The sequence below is a fragment of the Oreochromis niloticus genome, linkage group LG4 (genome assembly GCF_001858045.2).
Source record: "Oreochromis niloticus isolate F11D_XX linkage group LG4, O_niloticus_UMD_NMBU, whole genome shotgun sequence".
Classification (NCBI taxonomy): domain Eukaryota; kingdom Metazoa; phylum Chordata; class Actinopteri; order Cichliformes; family Cichlidae; genus Oreochromis; species Oreochromis niloticus.
The window spans coordinates 9,318,292-9,340,132 of record NC_031969.2 but is presented as its reverse complement, the minus strand read 5'-3'; the positions used below and the strand labels follow the sequence as shown (position 1 = coordinate 9,340,132).

At 39.8% G+C, this 21,841-nt stretch overlaps 1 protein-coding gene across 2 annotated transcripts; it reads left to right on the top strand.

Annotated features, from left to right (window-relative positions):
* Positions 1 to 1,636: 1,636 nt before the first annotated feature.
* LOC100701540 (zinc finger CCCH domain-containing protein 7B) lies at positions 1,637 to 21,475 on the top strand. 2 transcript variants are annotated; one of them, XM_019358196.2, is made up of 22 exons: positions 1,637 to 1,719; positions 4,282 to 4,349; positions 4,470 to 4,506; positions 6,867 to 7,064; positions 8,776 to 8,934; positions 9,785 to 9,865; positions 10,307 to 10,349; positions 10,446 to 10,618; positions 11,989 to 12,583; positions 13,135 to 13,196; positions 13,285 to 13,378; positions 13,550 to 13,711; positions 14,762 to 14,976; positions 15,678 to 15,778; positions 15,921 to 16,102; positions 16,677 to 16,762; positions 17,098 to 17,258; positions 18,181 to 18,286; positions 18,660 to 18,768; positions 18,920 to 19,056; positions 19,182 to 19,351; positions 20,079 to 21,475. In XM_019358196.2, exons 2-22 carry the CDS (start codon positions 4,291 to 4,293, stop codon positions 20,257 to 20,259), a joined length of 3,111 nt encoding a protein of 1,036 aa, XP_019213741.1. In that variant the 5' UTR covers positions 1,637 to 1,719; positions 4,282 to 4,290; the 3' UTR covers positions 20,260 to 21,475. The 2 variants fall into 2 exon arrangements, with proteins under 2 accessions (XP_019213741.1, XP_005468433.1); XM_005468376.4 differs by lacking the exon at positions 1,637 to 1,719 and adding an exon at positions 3,723 to 4,036.
* The last annotated feature ends 366 nt before the right edge of the window (positions 21,476 to 21,841 follow it).

Below are 21,841 nucleotides of genomic sequence, written 5' to 3'. Positions count from 1 at the left end.
TTTTTAAATTTTAATTACAGGCCAGTAAATCCAGAGTTATGATCATATATATAAGCCACGCTTTTTTCTAAATACTGTCGTCACGTTTTTGTGTGTGTGTGTGTGTGTGTTTTAAGCGTTTTGTAAGGACAGCGCGAAAACAGTAAAGAAAGGGGAAAAAAGCCACCTCTTTCCTATCGGTGGAAAAATGTACCATGTCGACCAATTAAAAAAAAGTCAACATGTGGGATTTGGTTGTTTAGGAAGAGGGGAGAGTTTTGGGAGTGACGGTAACGGCAGCGAGACAGAGCGAGTTTTTGGATGTGGGAGATTTGTGACGTTAAGTGTGGAGTGTATACTTAGTGTGTTGTGTTGTCTTGTGTAGTTGTTCTGTTGTGTAGTCGTTTTGTTTTGTGTGTCAGTGAGGGCACTAATGAATGTCACAAAGGCACATTTGCAATGTAAACACTGTCACTAAGTAGAAAACCAGCGGAGTGATACACCTCCTGTTGTCAGGCCTGCGGGTTTATCCCTGTGCTGTTCTGTCTTTTGGTGGACAAACTTTTTTTTTTACTGGCACACATCATTTGTGGGGCATCTTATTGCGACACCTGACTGTTCTCTCATTTTAGCTTTAGTAATATTTTTAAATGGTTGTACAAAATGGAAAAAAAAAACGGCAGGTGTATTGGCTGCATTTTTAGATAAATAGTTGTATATGTTTACAAAAGTACAATTTATATTTGCATTTCAAGTTATAAAAATTTACTCAACATGTCTGTGGGGTTTTTTTTTTTACAGTAAATAAATACTACTAGGATTTTAAGTTCTTTGTGTGATTTCAGTAATACTAATGCAGTATGTCAGTGAAAAAAACAACTAAATTCAGTTGAGCTGAAAAGAATGATACCAAACAAGGTAAGGGGGAAAAAAATAAAATGAAACAATTTGAGGGTGAAATACAAACGTAAACTCAAAAGGAGTCAAAAATGTCCGGTTGTATTTCAGACCTCAGTGGGTTAATCCAACAAATTGTGAAAAATTAGGTTTAAATTTTTGTTCATGACAGTGCAGATTTCTGACATTTTGTGTAATTTAAGCATGTAACAATGTGATTGTTTTCTAACAAAAAACAGTGTGAAACTTAAGTTAGACCTGTGTTTGTAAATGAACCGCCCCATGTTGTGTAGCTTTCTGGATTTTATACTTATTGGGCTACATATTTATTTATTATACAGGCTATACAGTACATAGCATCAAAACTCACATGTTTTATGTAATTAAAGTGTGTAATTATGTGGGCTACAGACAATAATTAAGTTATAGATTATATTTATATGAAAAACGTGTATACTTACTGCATTTGAATTATTTTAACCATATGTAACCACCTGCATATGTGTTTGAAAAAAAAAAGGCTTTGATTTTGCCACGCCATTTGATTTCTTTGCCACCCTAAGAAAATTTCTCTAGATCCGCCCCTGCTCACTACCATCTGAATGGTGATTTTGCATATCTTTATGATCACCAGAGTTCAGAGTTATGAACACTTATGCCCGCATGTGATTGTGTGTGTCCTCAGTCATGAGGTCAAAGTGCATGTTTTCTCCTCAGAGGGCTGCCTTTGTAATTTCAGACACTTGTAGGTGCCATGCAGCAGTGTGATGGTGGGCCTCTTTCTGATATATTCCAGATGTGTATGTGGGTGAAGACGAGTCAACAAATGCCATAACTCAGCGGGTAGGTCTTTGGCATATTTATGCAGGCTTTGTCAAACTGCTTTTATTCTTGTGAATGTCAGAGCTGTTAGGCCCTAACTCGTTAAGTTAAATATGTGACGCTCTAAAAGGCGGCAGTTTTATTTCAATAGAGATCAGAGGTCATCTCCTTCTATATGTCACACTTGCAGGATATGATCTTGTGATTCGTCATCTCTTGACTGTGCTGATCTGCTCTGCCAAACGCAACATTTCCTTCTGTGTGCTGTTACTGTCTAACGGACTCAGGAAATATTATGGTACCCATAGTTATGTGATTTTAGTTAAATTTGTTCACTTTTTTTGTCTTTTAGCGCTTAAAAAGGTTTAACATTACTTACAAATATAAAGATGAACCGTTAATCATCAGTTTATCACAGTATTATATAGGCATCCTTGTTGTCCTTGCTGTTTTTAGTCTGAAGCATGCCTTCTCACCAAAACTACAACACTTTACTGGCTTCTGATTGGCTGATTCAATCATTTCTTCCCCTCCAAACTGGTGCTGTTTCATCTATCTAACACTTTTTTTCCATCATCACCTCAGGCATACAAAGTAGTTTGACAGCATAAAAGAAATTAAACCATTTATAACGATTTTGTAAAGTGAAATGTAGTAAATTCAGATTAAACTAAGAACCATTTTTTATGCTCAAGCTTGATCATCTCCTTTGCAAGCAGGTTTCACAGGTTTCCAGTGCAGCAGACAAAGTGGGATACAACAGTCTTGCTGTTGCTTGTTAAAATGTTATCATATTACCAAAATAAAACCCCTCCAAATTTTATTTTGTAAAGTAAAGAAATTATCTATCATGGTTTGTATTTTTTTATTTTATGCGAATACCATGTGAGTTTGAGTAAATCAAACAATATCAGCTTTATTTATATATCAGCTTAATGCCAGTTCATATCATTATTTCTAAATATTATTGAAGTGTTTTATAAACTAAATTTAAAAAATTAGGGGGAAATACAGCAAAGATTGCGATGTGACTAAAAAAGGAAAAGAGGGGTCTAGTAAACTGGGAATAAATGTGAATGTTTTGCATAATACAATAATTCAGTTTATTTAAGATTGCTTTTTTAAAGATGTTACAGTGTTTATACATTTGAATCTGTTCTCTAATTTCTAAAAATGTCAAATTTGAATTGATCACTCCATCATTTTAAGTCCAGTTCACACATACTGTGCCACTCCTCAGCCTTTTCTCCCTATTTCCCTCCCTTAAGAATGGCTTCTTGACAGCCACCCTTTCACACTGAGACCATTTCTGATGACGCTTCAGTGAACAGTAAATGAATCAACTGAAGGTTCAGGTATCAGGTCTTTGCTAGATTTCCCATATTTATTAAGCATGTAACTTTCAGAATGAAACATCTATTATTTATCTATCTTCATTTAAGCCTGCTGCTTCTTCTTTTGTGCTCCACTTCTCCTGTCTTATCAGATGTTTTAAGGACACACTGGACATGATGCTGAGATAATCACCTTGGTAATGGATAAACACAATTTTATATCTGTCAAACTGTTTTTTGTTTTTGTAGATTCAACTAAAAAAATGTGAACAAATTATGTTTTTTTGTTGTTTAAAAATGTAAAAATATATTATTGGTTCTTGTCTAACTTGTCTGCTCTTGAGTTAAGTGCCTTTTTAATATCTGAATGATTCAAAGATCAGTGTTCAGTCGGTTAACAATCAACAACAACGTTCCTGTAAACATGGCCACATACAAAACTGAAACGAAAGAAAAAGCAGCCAAAGAAGACCTTTGAAAGACCCACAGAAAGCCCGGATACCTGTTGCTCAAGAGCGCTCTAAAAAATAATAATAAAGTCCGACTGCTTGTGCAAAATCAAACAAAATCAAGGGTGGCTCAAAACTTTTGCACAGCACTGTATTTATCTACCAATTAATCGAGTTAATATGTATGTAATGTAAACAGTACGGCACCGCTGTCTTCCTCGCAGGCCGCACTAAACAAACACCAGCAGGTCTCCGAGGGTCACGACGACGACCTGAGCGCGCTGGTTGGCCGCGCGGTTGTGACGCATGGGCGCTTGTCGTGTCACGTGACTGCAGTCTGTAACGGGGAGGAGGTCTGCAGCTGTCTGGATGTACTCAGGCTGCAGAGAATCGAAACTTATCCGAGGAGAGGGAAGTGTCGGGCGGCCACAAACGAAACCTCCTCGGGGTTTGCTCCCGTCAAAGTCCCTCCGTCTTTGCCCTCTCCGGAAACAGCATGGCACACGTTTAAACTTTGCTTCGGCTCAATGAACTTCCTGGCTTCTTCTTCTACTGGTAGGTGTGTCCGAAGCTGGCCCAGGCTGGTCTCACAAACGGCCTCGCGTGCTGGATGTTTGCGCCAATGATAAACAGTGAAACAGGCTGAATGTGGGAGTGTTTATAGAGGCTTGCAGTTCTTTTTGACTACTTTCAAAGGAAGCGGGTGTATCAGAGAGTAGCTGCTTTTCACAGCCTCTGTCACAGAAGTTGGTATTTCCTCCTTCTAATCCCTCTCCGTTTGTCTGTGTCTCCTCCTCCAGTGGACAAGCATGGACCCTGGCCGAGAGAAACGCAAGGAGGAGATAAACAAAGCTCTGGCTTTTATACAGTAAGATCATTTTAATTTTTAGCTGAGCGCACCCAGACTGAAAGTGAAACTGTCCCTGGGTTACTCACGCCTCACAGCCTAGCTGTGTCAATACGATTTTAACAAGTTCCTCTGCTCTAGGTCCTCCCTGGCCTATCCTGACCCTGACGGCTATCAGGTAGTAGCTGTTAATGCTGTTATGTCCTTTTGCTTTTTATGCCTTGTGCATGCTTTGGTGTGAAGCACTGTCTCTTTTTGCTACCTCCCTTCTTTCCATTCCTGGCTCTATGTTAAATCAAGCACTGGATAGCTTTCTTTTGACTCTTTATAATCTTCCCCCATTACTCAGTTAAGTCCATGTTTGCTCGCTATTAATGTTTATTGACCGTTGACTGTTTAAATGAAGAAACAAACCACGTCCCCACTCTACACCTCCAGAACAATGCACAAAACCCACAGTGAAACCTGTGAGTTAGAGTCAGGGGTTCCTGCTTGAATACCATTATACAGTGCACCTTTGTCTCTGTTTCATCTCATGCAAGTTTCAGAAATCTAAAGGCAAAGTTGTGGAGTTTTGCAGCTGTCTTGTAGGTTGTGTTGAACTGTCTGCTGTGTAACATCCTGTTGATAGATGTGGGTTTCAGGTGAACCCGGTCCTCTTCATATAATAATTCTTCTATAAAACATGCAACAGTATGCGATGAACAGTTGGTAGTTAATCTTGGTTATGTGCAGTCCTCTGTAAAACTAAGTGCACAGCATGATCTTTTAGAACCAACTTTAGCAGCGATGACTTGGAGCTCTGGGTTTCTGTATGACTTTATCAGTTATGGAGGAATTTTGGCCCACTCTTCTTTACAGCGTTGCTTCAGTTTGGTGAGGTTTGTGGGCATTTATTTATGCACAGCTCTTAATGTTAGGTACAGCTTTTAAATCAGGTAGAGGTCTGGACTTTGACTGGGTCACTGCAGCACCTTGATTTGTTTCTGTTTTGGAAATTCTCTTGTAGATTTGCTGATGTGCTTCAGATCATTGTCCTGTTGCAACCCCCAGTTTTCAGCCAAGCTTTCTGTTGGACAGGTGGCTTCACATTTGACTCTAAAATACTTTGGTATACAGAGGAGTTCATGCTCGACTTAGTGACTGCAGGGTGCACAGGTCCTGTAACTGAACAAGTCCAAATCATCACGCCTCCAGCACCGTGCTGGCAGTCAGTATGAGGTGTTTGTGCTGATATATTATGTTTGGTTTTCTCCAAGCATGGTGCTGTCCATCTTTAGAGAGAAGAGGCTTTTTCCTTCTGATCCTTCTCAACCACCCATAGTTGTTCAATCTTTTTCTAATTGTGCTGTCATGAACTTTAACATTTAAGGTGCGAACTGAGGCCTGTAGAGTGTGCATAGCAACTCTTGGGTTTTTTGCATTTTCTCTGAGCATTGCACAATCTGACCTTGGGTTGAAGTTGTTGGGACTTCCACTCGGGAGAAGATTACTATCTGTCTTAAAGCTTTCCCACTTGTGAATAATCTTTCTCACTGCAAAGTGATGGAAAAGCCCTTATAACCTTTCCCAGATTGGGCAGCAACAGTTGCTTCTCCGAGGTCATTGCTGATGTCTTTCCTTCTTGGCATTCTGTTAACATATCTGAATGATGCAGACCAGCAAACTGACAAAACTTCTGTTTTTATCGATTTACTCACACTTGCTGAAAATCAGTTAATCAGCTACATTAGATTAGCAGCACCCAGATTGATTCCCGATGGGCCATTTTTGCGCAGTGACTCCACAACTCTATGAAAAGTGATCCAGACTTAAGCTTTCTGAACACGATAAATCTTCCGATCCAAAGTTAAAGTCGACTATGTTCTTTGTGTTGGTACAGTAAAACGAATCCAGCAACCACATTTAATAATCAAAGGTGGAAGCAAGCCTACTGGTGTTTTAGCAGTGTGAGCTGATAATCCTCTAGTTTATTAACACACTCACAGATGAACTTGCAGTGTGTCACCAGAGTAGGAATCTCATTGAATTTCCAGTTAGGTCCTGGACTGTGTCTAGGAATGGCTGTAATTCCCAAACAATGAGTGCAGCAGCTTTCTCCAACCCCTTTGACTCTAAAATCCCCCGCGGTAGTTTAAAGAAGCAAAAGTGCAGAAATGGTGTCTTGACCTTAACCCTGCTGCCACTGTGAGGTTTTTTTTGCTGGTTTTTAATGACAGCTACCAGCAAAATGTATTTTGGAGAAATGTCTCAACGTATGAGAAAGAATGCCACTTCCAGATGATAATAAATTATATACGATTTAACATAAACCAAATGAATCATAAACATATTCAACATTTTTTCCTGTGCAGCTTAAAATCCTGCTTAGAATAGTATAAAAATACTATTTTTAATGCAAATAGTGCATGTCAGTATTAAGGTGGACCTTACAAATATAATGTAACTTACAGGATGGTAGCGCAGGTCTGCATAGGTTTAAAAAAAAAAGAAAAAGAAGCTGCTTCTTATTCCTTTCTTTTCTTTTGCTTCTCTCAGGACTTCCTGACCCAGTTAGTGTGCAACCTGCTCGATGAGGGCAACGCCTTCTTCCGAGACGGCCAGTGCGAGCAGGCTGTCAAAGAATTCAGCGAAGGCTTGAATGTGTCATGCTACGCTGAAACGGAGGAGATCAAGATCCCTGAAGCTTTGCTTGAGAGCCTGTATGTCAACCGGGCGGCTGCCTACCACAGTTTGGTGAGATAACATTTGATCTTGTGTCTGTGCAGCGTTCTGCTTATAGGAAAGAAACTGGGGAGGGGGGTTGGTTAACGTCCCATGCTGTGAGATCTCATGATGAAGTTCTAGTATAGCAGCATGTGTAATACATATAAGGCTTATCTACCTCACTATGGAAAGGAATGAGTTTTTTTTCTGTTTCTTTTGCATAGCTCAGACATTTTGAAACAAACGCTTGTGAGGAATGCTCCTCCACACCCAAATGTGCATGAGCCACATAAAAGTGGATCAACCTGAAATGAATGTCGATTGAACCTGAGCTTTTAATATCTACAAAAATCCCAGTGGTTAGTTGATAACAGACATTTTTTCTACTTTCACAAAAACCAATTGTAAACATTCTTGAACATGAACTCCACTGTGCTCCAGACTCACTTACGTTCACTGCTGGTGGCTGGATTGTCTTGAATAGCTCCCCTATTCACAAGGTGTCACCACAGAAGATGGATTAGATTTTACAGCGGATGTCCTTCTCGACACAGCTTTTTTGTTGGGTTTGTGCCTCCTTCTGGTCTTTAACTGGAAGTCTTTCACTCATTAGGTGAATGTGTTAACCGGTTTGGGGTCATCAAACCACATTTTGTTGATATTTTTTGGGGTATCAAAATTCATCATTAAGGGTACAACAGAGGTCTCAAATGTTGTCTTTATGGGTTAAAGAGTGCAGTGACATTAAAGATCCTCCAAAGAAATACTTTAACCTCACTTTCGCTTTGTGTTTGGACCAAATTTGCAAATGATGGCATACAAACTTGGAAAACAAACATAGTTATTTCAGACCAGACTGATCTACAAGCAGTTCCACAGAGCTGCTTGCATGATGTAAATACCTGCTGAAGTGTTATAAAGTTTTGGAAATTTGGTTATCAGAGGGTGCATACGTGACTTTGTGTGGATGTCCATGTGTCCTCTAATTCAAAGCAGTGCACAACACTGCAAGGTCACCAGCTGTGCATGCTTTTTTTTTTTTCCTCAAATGGTTCAAACACACAATAAGATTCATGCCCAGGCGGTTTCAGGCTGTCCTGCCTGAATATGCTACTGTAGCGGTCCAGAGGTCTGTGACATGCACGTGTCCACGAATATCCAGCCAAGCCCAGCAGTGTTTACCAGCAGTCAGCACAGATGTTGCCAAATCTATGCTTGTGTGATAACAAAGTCTAATAATAGATGATTTAGGTGATGTCTACTTTTGTGGAAATTATCCCTGTTTTTGGGGAAAAAAATGCAAAAATCAAATGCTTGTGCAACACTGGAGCGTGGAACATCTAATTTAATCTTTAACAAAGCCTACAGCGGTATTAAGAAGAAAAGGTAGAAATCCAGTGTAGCGGCTATTCTTCCTTTAGCGCATAACTTGGATTTACCATTCTAAATAATTGAGGCTATCCTGAACCTCCCACCCCTCACACTTGATTTATGAAACCACTTATAAAAACAGATCTGTTCTGATTTACTGCCTCTAATATGTAAACATCACTAAATCATTCAGATGTGTTTGTCTGCATTCAAGGCCACAGAGCCTTTGACCTGCATACCAGAGAAGTGCTCCATAGCAGCTACACACAGTTTAAACCAAGAGACTGCGAATTCTTCACCTTGTAGAGTCTTACTCAAAGCTAGATCTTACTTTGATTTCTTTTGTCTGTTTCTCTCATGTTTTCCACAGGGGGAGTATGAACAAGGTATGCTGGACTGCAACAGCGCTCTGGAGGTGTGCAAAGACAGCCGCAGAGCGCTGTACAAGAAGGCCCTTTGTTTGAAGGGGCTTGGAAAGTATAAGGAGGCCTACGACTGCAGCGCCAGCTATCTGCTCATTAATCCTCAGGTGAAGGATGGACAGAAATGGGAGAGTTTATGCTGATAGTCTTATAAAAAGCTTTCAGTAAGGTCTGAATATAAATCTGTTGGTTAAATCAGCAGCAGCACTGATTTGTAGAAGCAACGGACAGTGCAGTGTAAACATCTTGAGCCACTCCTTATTACTGTTACGCCACTGAACACTGATCTATGAGTCAGTCAAGCATAAAAAAGGCACCTAAGGTAAATCAAAGGATGAACCAGGGCTGCGTCTTTATATAACAAGAAACTTAGCAAATAATGAATTTTAAATAGTATCTTCAGACACTTTGTAACAACAGCCTGTCACAAAAACACATCCCCAATTTTTAGTGAAAATAAAATAGTACCATCAACAAGGTGATTCCCAAATTTGGCTAATTAACAATTAGCAAAGACACAGGACCTGAGAGATGTCCCCAAGTCTTAGCCCTGTGACATATTGGTGTCCAGGGTGTACCCCGCCTCGCATGACAGCTGGGATAGGCTCCAGCTTACCCACTTCCCTGTTTTGGATAAGTGGAAGAAAATCGCTGGATCTTTAAATCCCTGCTGATGTGTATGGAGGAGGTCAGGAGAGAGATTTCATCACATTCCTTTTTTCATTCATGTTTAGTAAAGTTTAATCAGTTGTCTGCATTCGTATTCATTTCATTATCTTTTAAAAAATGATGGGATCAGATTGGGGGAATGCATTTTTTTCCATAACTGAAACGATGAATACCTTTTAACAAGATGAGATAAACTTATCTGTGGCTCAGTCTCGATGTTGTTCATTGCATATATGTTAACTGTAGCTTGGAGCATTTCAGTAAATCCATTCGTTTGCCTCTTGGCAGGACCAACAGGTGAATGAGCTCGCACAGGAACTGGCAAACCATCTGGGACTGAAGATTCGAAAACCTTACGTCAGCACAAAGGTGGGTAAATGTTTAAATCTGGTTCATCGTGGGTTGTAGGAGTTTATCGGCCTTCAGCTTAGTCATAGTCAGACAGGACACAGTCCACATGTGATCAACAATTATTATCACAGCGCAAGCAACTTTATGTTCGGATGTTTATGACTTTGACACGTAAACTGAAACCTTAGCAGTGTAATTGTTTGGTTTTCTCCAAGGTTGATACTTTTCCATCATCTCATGCTGCAGACACAGAGAAGCGTTGTCCTTACCTGGGCCTCAGCTTACATCGTCCCTCATATTTAGAGCGCAATCTTTTGTGGTGATGCTTTACAATGTGGCAGCGGCTGCAAATACATTTAAAAAAGACACTCAATACTATACTTGAAATGACAGAATTCCCTAAAGAAAATTATTTCATTTCATCCTTCATCTGAAAGCGATTTATGTTCTTCTCTCCAGATGTCGGGCGGTAATGTAGAAAATGGTAATGGCGTTGCACCAGGTGGGAATTTTTGACATTCTGCTACTCTCTGTTCTTGATCATTTTGTACACAAACACAAGAATGGTCCAAGTAAATGCACTTCTATTCCTCTTTAGTCAACTTCCCCAGCGTGCCTCAGTCCTCATTTCCTTCCACACCTACCAGCTGCAGCACACCTGCTAACTCTGCAGCACCTGAAAGGGCGGGCACTATCGAGGACTCCGAGCTGATGGGAGATGACATAGACAGTCTGCTGGACTGTGTTTCCACTGAGCCGGAAACAGCTGAGGTGAACTCTACGTGTTGTGTTTTTTCCTTTCAGACCAGCCGACTAACTTTTGTTGCTGATGATGGAAGAAGATGTTTGTGTGATATAAGTGCTGAAATGTTTCATTTGAGTGAAAATCTATAGTTTTCATCTCTACAGCAGTGAAATGAGTTTACTTCTTGTTTTGAGCAGCTCAGCCAACACAGGAAATACTGTTTACCTTTTTACCTCTTTCAAGGCAAAGTATGGTGAGTCCTTGATAAGGTCTGAGTGAAATGCAACAATACTTGGAGATTAAAGAAGACTCCACTTTAACACAAGCATATTTCTAGAGTTTTTTTTTTGCAAAACGAAGACCAGGAGTCCAGTAAGGACGTTTGGACATGAAAACAGTTTTGAAAATTGATTTGGAAACATTGTCTTTATGTGTTTGTTTTTTTTTCACTATTGTGCATTAGCCTAAACAAAAAAGCCAGTTTTTCACAGAGTTGCATTGAGAACTATTTTGTTATGAATAAATGTTTCACATACTGATGGAAGAAATAATTAGATCCTTTTTTTAAAGTAGCCGTAATACAGTGTAAAAATACCCTGTCACAAATAACAGGCCTACTTAAAAAAAAACCCAAACAAACAAACATGGACTGTATATAAAAGATGGATGTGGCCACCATGATGTCTGCTGTTTGTTTTGGAAGATTCAGTGTTAGTGGTTTTTCTTACAGACACACAAATATCAACAGATCTCCCTAACTTTTGTTATTTGTAGTTATTTATGTCAGTACTGTTTAAAAATAATCTTGTTTTATTGTCACAACAAAAGTTAGTTTATGCTCTGCTGGTTGTTGAGTATGTGCCATTCCAAAGTTATTGCCAACACATTTGGAAAGTTGCAGAGTGCCCTCTGGTGGACAACATATTATAACATGTTTGAATCCTGTATTTTAAATTGTTGAGGGGTTTGTAGATGCTGATGCTGATATTGTCCAATATATAATATATGTTTTGGCCAATATATCTGGTTGGCTGTAGTTAAGATATCTGCTAATGCTTGCAAGCCTCATCAATACACTGCATGGGTGCAACTCCCAGGCACACATCTCCTAACTAGCCATAAGTAACAGGTTACTAAAATAGTATAATTTCACTTCGCTAAACATCTTGGATAGTTTGTATCACACAGTAGGATATATTATTCCCCAAATAGTTCAATTTAAAATGTTTATTGATCCATTACTTCGGCCAAAATATTGATTAATGCAGTATTGTATATGGGTTATTTACCAGCTGTGTCGGCCAGCATCGATTCCAACTTTCATGTTTAATTATCCAGTTGAGGCATTGTCATGTTTTGCTTATGTTTTTTTACATCCTGCCTCCTTTCTTGACAGGATGTATTCTCAGTGCCCAGCGGGACATCCACTTGCACACAAAGAGGCCCATCTGTCCTGCCCGCCCCGACACCCCAACTACCCCCGGCCTTTTTCAACTCAGCCGTTAACCAACTCAACTCCCTGGACTCCTTTTCTGGTTCTGGGCTCGGCACCTCACCTGCTACACTGGATATCCTAGACGACCTCTCGACCTCTGAAAAAAGTGGTGTTGCAGATGCTTCAAACTTACTACTGACCCCTACGAAGCTGGACGGTCTGGACAGTCTTGATTCCCTCGATTCTCTCGATGACGCCTTGGACAAGATGCCAAGGGCTGCTGCTGCTGAAGAAGTTATTGAGGCCAAAACAGAGCTGGATGTGGGAGAAAAGTCTCTTGATGAGCTGCTAGATGAACTAGATCCCTTAGAGAGACACTCTAATCCAAGCAGCCAGGGCGATCATGTCTCTAAAATTAGGAATAGACCCATGGAGCGGCTTGACTCCCTTGATTCCTTGGACTCATTTTCCTCGATGGAAGGGTTTAGGGTAGCTTCGCCAGCAGTCTCAGTCGGGGGGTCTGGCCTGGACTCCCTCTCTGATTTCAACTCAGCAGGTGACTATGATTTATATCTGGCTTATTATAAGGGATGCACTGCTTTTTTTGCTCAAACATCCACCGATATACATTTGTATGATTCACGTGCCCATTTAAAGATATGAAGAAAGGCTGAAGAACTTAAAAAAAAAAACAGTTATTATTTAATAATAACTGAAGCCGTCTGACCATTCTCCCCAGGGATTAACGAAGCATTTTCTCCCAAAGAACTGCCGCTCGCTGGATGTTATCTCTTTCTCATACCACTATCTGTAAACCCTACAGATGGTTGCATAGAAAAATCCCAGCAGATCGGCTGATTCTGAAACATTCAGACCTACCCGTCTCCTCCCAACAACCATGCCACATTTAAAATCCTAAAGCTCAGTTTGAACTTCAGCCATCTGCCTAAATGCATCGGGTTTCTGCCATGATAAATATTTACATTAGTGAGCAGCTGATCAGTTGTACCTAATGAAGTGGCCAGTTCCCCTTTAGCGTCTGAGGTTGATGCTTCAGCCCCTTTACCTCATGCAGTTCATAATTTATGTTCTCTCCTTGCTCCTCAGGTATCTCAGGCTCTCATAGTATTGCGGTTCCGGTAATGCGATCTCCAAAAAATCACTACAAAGTAAGACTGATTATCAGGCTTGTGTTACGTTTGCTTTCCTTGCATTTTCCTTAGCATTAACTGTCTTATTCTTACCTTGGAAACACAGGAGAAGGAAAACCAAGGGCTGGGTGCAGTGTATAACCCTCTGTCCTCCACCCATGAGTTCCTGCAGGCCTGCTCTGCTTGCTACCCTCGAGAAGGTATGGTAGGATTTCAGTGACATCAAAATGGTCCTGCTGCTTATCAGCTGGTGATTTTACAGTGTGGGAAGTTTGAGCCCCTTCCTGTTCTCAGTGGAACTTTAAAAGAACTTGTTTTATTTAATGTTTGATGAATATGTTTTGTGTATTTGTGCACTAATTCCTTCACAGGTATAGGGATATACACTTATGTTCACAAGCCAGACCTGGTCCACAACTGTAAGAGAGACATTCTGCTATGTAGACTGAAAGCCGATCCCCCCTTTGACTGGACCAGAGTGCGACCGCTGCCCATACTGAAGGCCTTTGGTGGGCGATTTGTACTTTGCAAAGGTAAGGAGCTCAAGATCAAGGTCATGAATCTCTTCTATTTTCATAGTTATTTACTTATTATTGCAGATAAATATGTTTTTAATGGTAAAGTCTGAAAATGGTGGCATACATACATTTATAAGTTGTTGCCAGATAATCAGCAATAAGGGACGAGTTTCCCACTTTTTCATTCATCAAGTTTAATTTCTTTTATGATTAAAAAATAAAATTAAAACCTGTTTTGGGGGAATTTTATTATACCAATTCCCTTAATCGTCTGACCAGTCTACTGGAAGAAAGAAGAATATTTTAATACACATTTTATGTATTTATTTATCTTTATTTAACCAGGAAAATATGACTTTTGACTTTCAAAATTTCTGACCTGTCCTGTTCTGGCCAAGACTTGTATAAACTAGTAACATGCATACAAGTACACACAGAAAACCCCCCCACATAAGCCCATACACTAACATACAGCTGATTTGAAAAATGTATAAAAACATCAAAAATTTATAAACTTCATTGCAAGTAAAGCCTGAAACATCAATAAAATTAATTTTCCTGTGCCTGAAACAAACAAGGGTGGTAATGTTCAGGCAGAACATTTTCAGTAACTACATCCAAGTCATTTAAATTCCTTCAGTCAGACCAGTTCCTGAAGTTGAAGAGCAGCTGACTCATCACCATGTCTTTCCAAATATACGGGAATAGCTTAGAGCTTAAAGTCACCCCAGAGCACATTTTGTTCTTCCATTCAGAAATATTTTAAGCACGTTTTTAACCAGGTGAGCATGTTTTTGAGTTTGTCAATACTTTGGTGATAGCAATTTGAAATCAGAAGCATCGAGCATGTTTGCAAAATGTGATAAATTTGAGGAAAATTGTTCAGATTTTCTGTTAATTTGCTGCAGAGAGTTGAGAATGAGCCAGCTGTGGATTGCACACGAATACTGTATGTGTGCCTATTACTACACTTCAAATTTCTGTGCAGTGAAAGAAGGAAGGCAGTAAAACTTGCATACTTAGTGTGCTTATGTGAATGAAATGTGTGTTTTCTTATATTTCCAGAGTTGCTGAAGTCTGGAGAGCTGGGTGTGTGTAAGTATGGAGAGAAATGCACGTTTGCCTACAACCAGATGGAGATCGATGTTTGGACAGAGGAGAAGAAGGGGAGGCTGGACAGAAACCTACTGTTTGACACAAAACCTTTTAAACTGGACCCTGTGAGCAGCATCATATGCCTCCTACAGGAAAACAAAGGCATGTTCATGTTCCTCTGTCAGGTTAGTGCACGTGAGCTGTTTTCATTTGAAATCTCTGTTTTTCTCTTTGAAAATAGAGCAGGGGTATAAAAGCTCTTTAACCTGATCGAATTAATGTTAAAGATTTACATGATGCACGCTGGAGTTTCTCCATTTGTTTTGTTTATTAAATGATTAATCTGGAAACTTCAAAAGTACCACTTTCCATTTGTTCTTTCGAACTATGAGAGTTGAGAATGTGTGGCTACTAACCAATTTAAATTAACTATGGTAGCCATTCTTCCAAGAGGAGTGGTCAAACATCCAGCCAGAATTATGCCAGAAGCTTGTTGATTGCTATCAAACGTGTTGGCTGAGGTGCATCTTACTAAGGGACATTTAAACAGATATCAGTGGTAATAATTTATATAACCACTTATAATTTGTATCATTTTAAACCTGTGTGAATTTGAAAAGAAAAGGAGAGTTCAAAGACTCCATTAAAAGCCCCAAATCACCATGCAGTTCAATCCCACGATGAGTGGATGTAAACTGCTGACTGTATGTTATCCAGTGCACACTGTTTATAATATTTGTGTCTGGATGTAGCACGCTTCCATCACGACAAATGTTCATTTCATTTCTAAGATGATCTTCTCCATCTTTCTCCCTTGTTTCCATCACTGGTCTCTCTTCTTGTCCTTTCCTTTCAACGTCTTCGTCTTCCTGCCGTGTCTCTCCAGGCGTGCTATGACAGTAAACCGAGAATAATCAGTAAGCGCTTCCAAGACGATCAGACCATCTGCTCTAACTTGGATGTTCGCCACAACTTTGATGCTAATAAGTGAGTGTGCTTACAACATACGGGTCATTGCAAGTCCTTGCTCTCTCACCCACACTCATTTCTAATCCTGCACCAAGTCTTTGCTCCGTATGCCTTCTCCTCTGTCTCCATCACGCTTTCTTCTTCCCTCTGTGCCCATCAGGTGCTTGGCTTTTGTGGTGAGGACCCACAATGTGAACTACAAGAAGGTTCGCCCGCTAAGCGTCCTGTGTCACATGGATCTGTGCAACCAAGCCATCCGGTATGGCTGTGTCAGAGAGGACAACTGCCACTACGCCCACTCTGTCATCGAGCTCAAAACCTGGAAGGTGCAGAGAGAAACAGGTGCCTGACAAATACTGTGCTTTACTGTTGTCACATTACTGTTGATCGTTGAAATCAAACTTAGAACAGGAGATTGAGAGCTTGTGTGCTGAACTGATCTAAACCAAACCAGTGCTTTATAATAATGTCACACTATTATGTCTTAGTAGTAAGTGCTTAATTCATCATTTATATAGCATCACTCCTCCTTAGTATGCCATTTACAGCAGTGATGTAGTAGCAGTGATAGCTGTACATGGTGTAACAGATGGATAAACATGTCTGTATTTATAAATGACATACTAAGGCAAAGTAATTATATGTAAATTATAGAATTAAGCACTTGCTAATACTTTACTAAAGATTAGTGTGAAAATTAAGTTGCACTGAAGAATTGTACTCAATGAAAATGAGTTATACTATAAATAGAAATAATGAACAGTTTATTTCATTCATCCTTACACAAAATCCATCGCGATCTGCCAGTATTCCCACTGTGGAAAACATTCACTGCAACAATATTCATTCAAAAAGTCCATCAAACTGCACTGTTGTCCTGTAATTGTTCTCCTTGTTTATGAATTTTTATCTTCAGGTGTCAGCCCTGACGAGATTGTGAGAATATCCACAAAGTATCATGAGAAGCAGGAGCAAAACTTAAGCAAACAGAAAGGAAACAGAGTAAGAAGCATTTTAATGATCACTTTTATAGAAACAGTATTTTTCTTGCTAACCCGTTCCAGTCTGGCTCTTCTTTAATGTTACTGTTATTATTATAAATACGTGTTGGAGGGATGATGCTCTGTAAGGTAAATGCTTCATCTTGTTAACCATTCAGTAGATTTTGATATGAGGACGGTCATATTTTCATCAGTATGCTTGTAGTGGCCCGACAACGTGTGTGCGTTTGCGTTACTGCTGATACGAAATGCAGACTTCCATCTAGCAGCCTGTGACTTTATTTAACATTTCATCTGTGGACGAACTTCCCTTTTTTGTCATTTAATTTTAAACAGGTGCCTTTTGGAGGAGGTGGGAGCAAACCAGGAGGCGGAGGAGGAGCTGGGAAGAGTCTTAACATGCGGATGAAGTTTGCCTGCAGTCAGTGCTGGTTGGACGGCCTGATCAGTGAGCCAGATAAAGGCCTCAAGTACTGCGGTGCTAAAGCTAGACATGCGTGAGTAAAGTGAATACAGGTGCTCAGTTCCTGTACGAGTCTAGAGTTTTATTTTTAATATTTTATAATATTATGTCATATTAGGAGATCGCGTCAGTGATTAAAACTCCAGTGCACCTCAACATGCTGTCACACAGCCAATTAAACTGTATTCAGACCTCCTGAACTTAAGTGATTTTTCCCTCCGGGGTGTGTCTGGCAATGAATGAATGAATCACTAAAAGAGAAACACTTGTATGCACTGCAGCGACTCTTGTATTTCATTTTTAACAGTAGAACCACCAGGGGGGTCGCTTTGACCACGTCCTGCAACAACAGCATCAATAACAATTGATGCTGTTGTTGCAACAATAACAGCTAATTTTTCTCATATAAGAAAGATTTAATTTTTTTAAAGCATTTAAGGTTAAGTTTTAGGATTTTTATTCATTTTGCAATGATTTTTAATATTTCATTTTAGATCATAAATGTAAAATAATATAGAGTTTGCTAATAAGCAGCACACATTTTAATAAATAAAATATTTTAAAGTACAACAGTGAAAGTTTATCACACAGTCCATGTTTTCTTTTCTTTTTGTCCCACACACACCAAAATTCACTATATGAAGAAAAAAACTTTTAAAAAAGTCATAAATATGAGATGTTGGGCTTTTAATTTAACAGAGTTACATGAATTTTAAAATGCCGAGCAGTCAAAACGACCCCCTGGGCAGTTCTAGTGTTGAAGAATTGTTTCACCAACCAAACGAATGATAATCCCTCAATGTCTGTGCTGTTTAACTACAGATGCACTGCTCTTACAAAGCCTTGAACCTGAACCTAAATGGACCCTTTACAGTTTCTCTCTTGCTCACCATTGCGTTCAGATAAATCCGCCAAAGCACGGAGCGTATTTACAACATTTTTGTCGTCACCTTCAGGTGGACTAAAGACAGACGAGTGCTGCTGGTCAAGTCCCAAGAGAGAAGTAAATGGGTTCAGGTGCGACCACTGCCACACGCCAAGGATTTCCCTGCACAGTATTATGTAAGTCTGCTCTTTAAAGCACAAAGGCATTTAAACCAAGCGCTTACATCACAGACATCATCCCTGCACTGATATAAATGAGGACTTCCCTCATCTTTGTTACATTATTTGGTGGCGTTTGTAGCGTTCCAGTAGGGAAGTTGGATACTTTGTCTCACAAATGGCACTGTGCATTGTTGGTTGAACAGTAATGTGTTCCCCCATCACTGCTTTACTTCTTATAATGGCTGACAAGTGAAATTTTAAGTGCTGATACTGATATATCAGCGAATAGCTAATATTGTCCAGGCAGGCTCTAGTGTGATATTTCAAATGATAGGGAAGGGCGTCATCTGCGATCGGTGTTTAACAGCGTGATGCTTTCTCCTGACAGATGTGTGCACAGATTTTGGAGAAGAGGAAATGTAACTACTCTGGGGTCTGCACCTTTGCTCACAGCCCAGAGGAGAAGGACATGTGGATGTATATGAAGAATAATGACTGTAAGTTACTAAAAGCACCCAACGCTGTTTGGTTTGATTGGAAAAATAAAGGAAGCACTTCTTACCATCTTATCTGCATGAGGGAAGTGCAGTTTGTACGAGAAGAGGTCCACTCAGTGATCTGATGTGAGAATTGTTTGTGTGCCTGTAGTGAAAGACATGCAGCAGATGTATGACATGTGGCTGAAATTAAGCGGTCATAATCGTCAAGCAGATGGATTCACGGTCACCCAGCCCAGCCCTGAGGAAAAATACATCACTATGCCCACTGATTATGCTGAGCCAATGGTGGGTTTAACTTTTCTCTCTTTGTTTCAACGAAGCAAAAGTCTGAAAATCTTAAATAAAACTCCCATATTGTGCTTTCAGTTAGTAAGAAAAGATGAGAGTATTTCTTCCCGTCTTTATTTTAGAGTGGCTTTCACTGCCGCCTGTGTGGCAAACACAGTAACAGCGAGCGGCAGTGGCAGCAGCACATTTCCACCGAGAAGCACAAGGACAGAGTGTTCAGCTGCGAGGGAGAAGATGAAGCTCTGACGTGGGGCTACCGCTTCCCGGGTACACGCTTTGAACTGTGCTCCAAGTAAGAGATTTTCCTGGATCAGTTTGTACATGCAGACAATGAATAAAAGTGAGCTATTATGCTTTTTTTTTAAAAAAATTTAATAAATGAAGAAATGAAATCAGCATATGCACAAGTAATCAACTGGAGCCACTTTAGGCTTCAGACTGATCTGAGAGTGTCTGTTTTAGTCCATTTTCTTTCTTACTCTTTGCTCTGATAAGGTCATAGAGAGGGGAAATCCCGAGTATGGTCATCTCAGGGACACATATGTGACCACAGAGGCCCCACCCACTGTTTATGATGGACAGCCAATCGGAGAAAAGCTGGCTTAAGTTGAGAATGAAAGGAGCTAAAACTGCTTGTTTCAGACATAGAAGAAACTGGTGGGCTGTCCACTGTGAACTGCAAATCATGCAGAACTACCTCAGTACAGTTTAAGAGTAAAAATAAGTGAGAATAATAGATCCACTGTGTGAGGTGTAAATCACATGGCCAGTTTGCAAAACCTGAGCTGTTGTAGCATAAACTGTGCAGCACAGGATATGAGGGCTTTGCGGGACAGTACAGAGCTGTAGGTCACTTGTGTGCAGGAAGTATCCAGGTCCTTACATACAGTAGGACTCTCACACTTTATCATCCAGCAAAGATTAAGTTATAAAGTCTGCTGAGTGAGTGTACTAAATTGTGTGGTAGTGTTTAGTTAAAGTAAAGCTCACAACATAGTGTTTCATTTAATAACTAACAGGTTGGATGGCAGCTGTCCTGATGGTGCATGCTGTGACTACGCCCATAGCCCAGAGGAGCTCCAGGAGTGGATAGAGAGACGAAAGTTCTTACGACAAAAGCTGGCCAAAGCTAGGGAAGATATGCTCATCATGCCTGATGAGGTCGACTTTGGAAAATACAACTTTCTGCTTCAGGACTAAGAAGAATTTGACTTTGTGAGCCATTTATGAAACTGCCAAACAGCATTTCAGTTTGTTAAGAGTTTTCAAATCAAAACCAACAGCAGCAGTTCACTTGAAGACATATATATATTTACCCCCCCCCCCAAAAAAAAACAAACTTGAATTTAAAAAAGTGCATATTTTAATTTTCTTGTGACTTCATGGCGCTATATTCACAGCTCGTGTCTCTCCAGCCAAAACATCAACTGCACTGTGCTGTGAGCGTAAGGCTATGTGGTGCCACACTAAGAAAGAAAAAAAGAAAGATCATCAGTGAAGGTTTCATATGCCATACCTGCAGCCTTCCTTGTGCCTTTGTTGTTTTACCTTCTGTTTGTGTTTTGCTCAATCAGGGATTGTTACTGAAGTGTGCCTTCATTGTGCAGTTCACTAAGAAAGGAGGTTTTCAAAACTTTCATTGTGCAATAAAATGTCCCCTATATGGCAAGCTGGCTTGTACTTCTGATTTGTACTCGTGCAAAGACAGCAGAGGTCCAATTTTGTGTTCTGTTTAATAAATTTTAACTAATTGAGTGGTGGGGGAGTACTTGACCCAAATGACTATCTCAACCATGAAAGAATATCATTCCTTTGCCTTGAGAGTCTTGGGTTGTTTTTGTAGTTTGCTTTGGATCACTGTGTATTTGCACTGTGGAGAGCTGTCTGATCAGTTTTGTAGCATTTGTCTGAATCTGGGCAGAGAGTGTAACTCTTCACCATTCATCCTGCAGCTTCTCTCAGCAGTCATGGTATCAGTGAATGCTAGTAAACCAGTTATAGTGCTATCTGTATAAACTATACTGCCAAAAGCATTCAGTCACCCATCCAAATCATTGAATTCAGGTGTTTAAATAAATTTTATGGTCACAGGTTTATAAATTTCGCCACCTATTCATGCAGACTGCTTTTACAAACATTTATGAAAGAATAGGTCATCCTCAGGGGCTCAGTGAGTTCCAGGGTGGTCCTGTGATAAGATGCTATCTGTGCAAGTCCATTCATGAAAAATATGAATATATTAATATTAATTATTAATATAAAATATATTCCACAGTCAGCTGTTAGTAGTATTATAACAAAGTGGAAACGACTGGAAGTGACAGCAACTCTGCCATGAAGTGGTCGGACATGTAAAATCATTTTTTGCAATGTAGTATTTATGGTATCTTTATATGCACATGCCATAACATTCCCACCACGTTTGACGGATAATGTGGTATTCTGTATCCTTGTACAAGTTCATCTTGGTTTCATCTGTTCATAGAATTTTCCAGAACTGTGAAGGCTCTTTTAGATGTTTTCTGCCAAAGTCTAATCTGTAGCAAGTAGTTTTCACCTTATGATAAACTTTGTCTTTTTCATTCCTGAAAGCCTGATTTTGATTGTAAATTTGAACAATATGTCTGCCTCCTCATAAGCGTGCTGACTTAATTAGATGTTGTGAAGTTGTTTTTGTTAACCATCGAAATAATTCTATCCTCATGCACTTTAGCTTCTTTAACATTTTCTGTCGTCTTTCATACATTTTTACTGAGCTGGTCAGTGTATTTGTTCTTTTTAA

What these genes read in the sequence shown, in the direction of transcription:
- LOC100701540 (XM_019358196.2), top strand. Translation starts at nt 4,291, where the DNA reads ATGGACCCTGGCCGAGAGAAACGCAAGGAGGAGATAAACAAAGCTCTG. An exon ending in GTATATGAAGAATAATGACT is followed by an intron (nt 18,769 to 18,919) that starts GTAAGTTACTAA and finishes GTGTGCCTGTAG; the next exon opens with TGAAAGACATGCAGCAGATG. An exon ending in CGCTTTGAACTGTGCTCCAA is followed by an intron (nt 19,352 to 20,078) that starts GTAAGAGATTTT and finishes AATAACTAACAG; the next exon opens with GTTGGATGGCAGCTGTCCTG.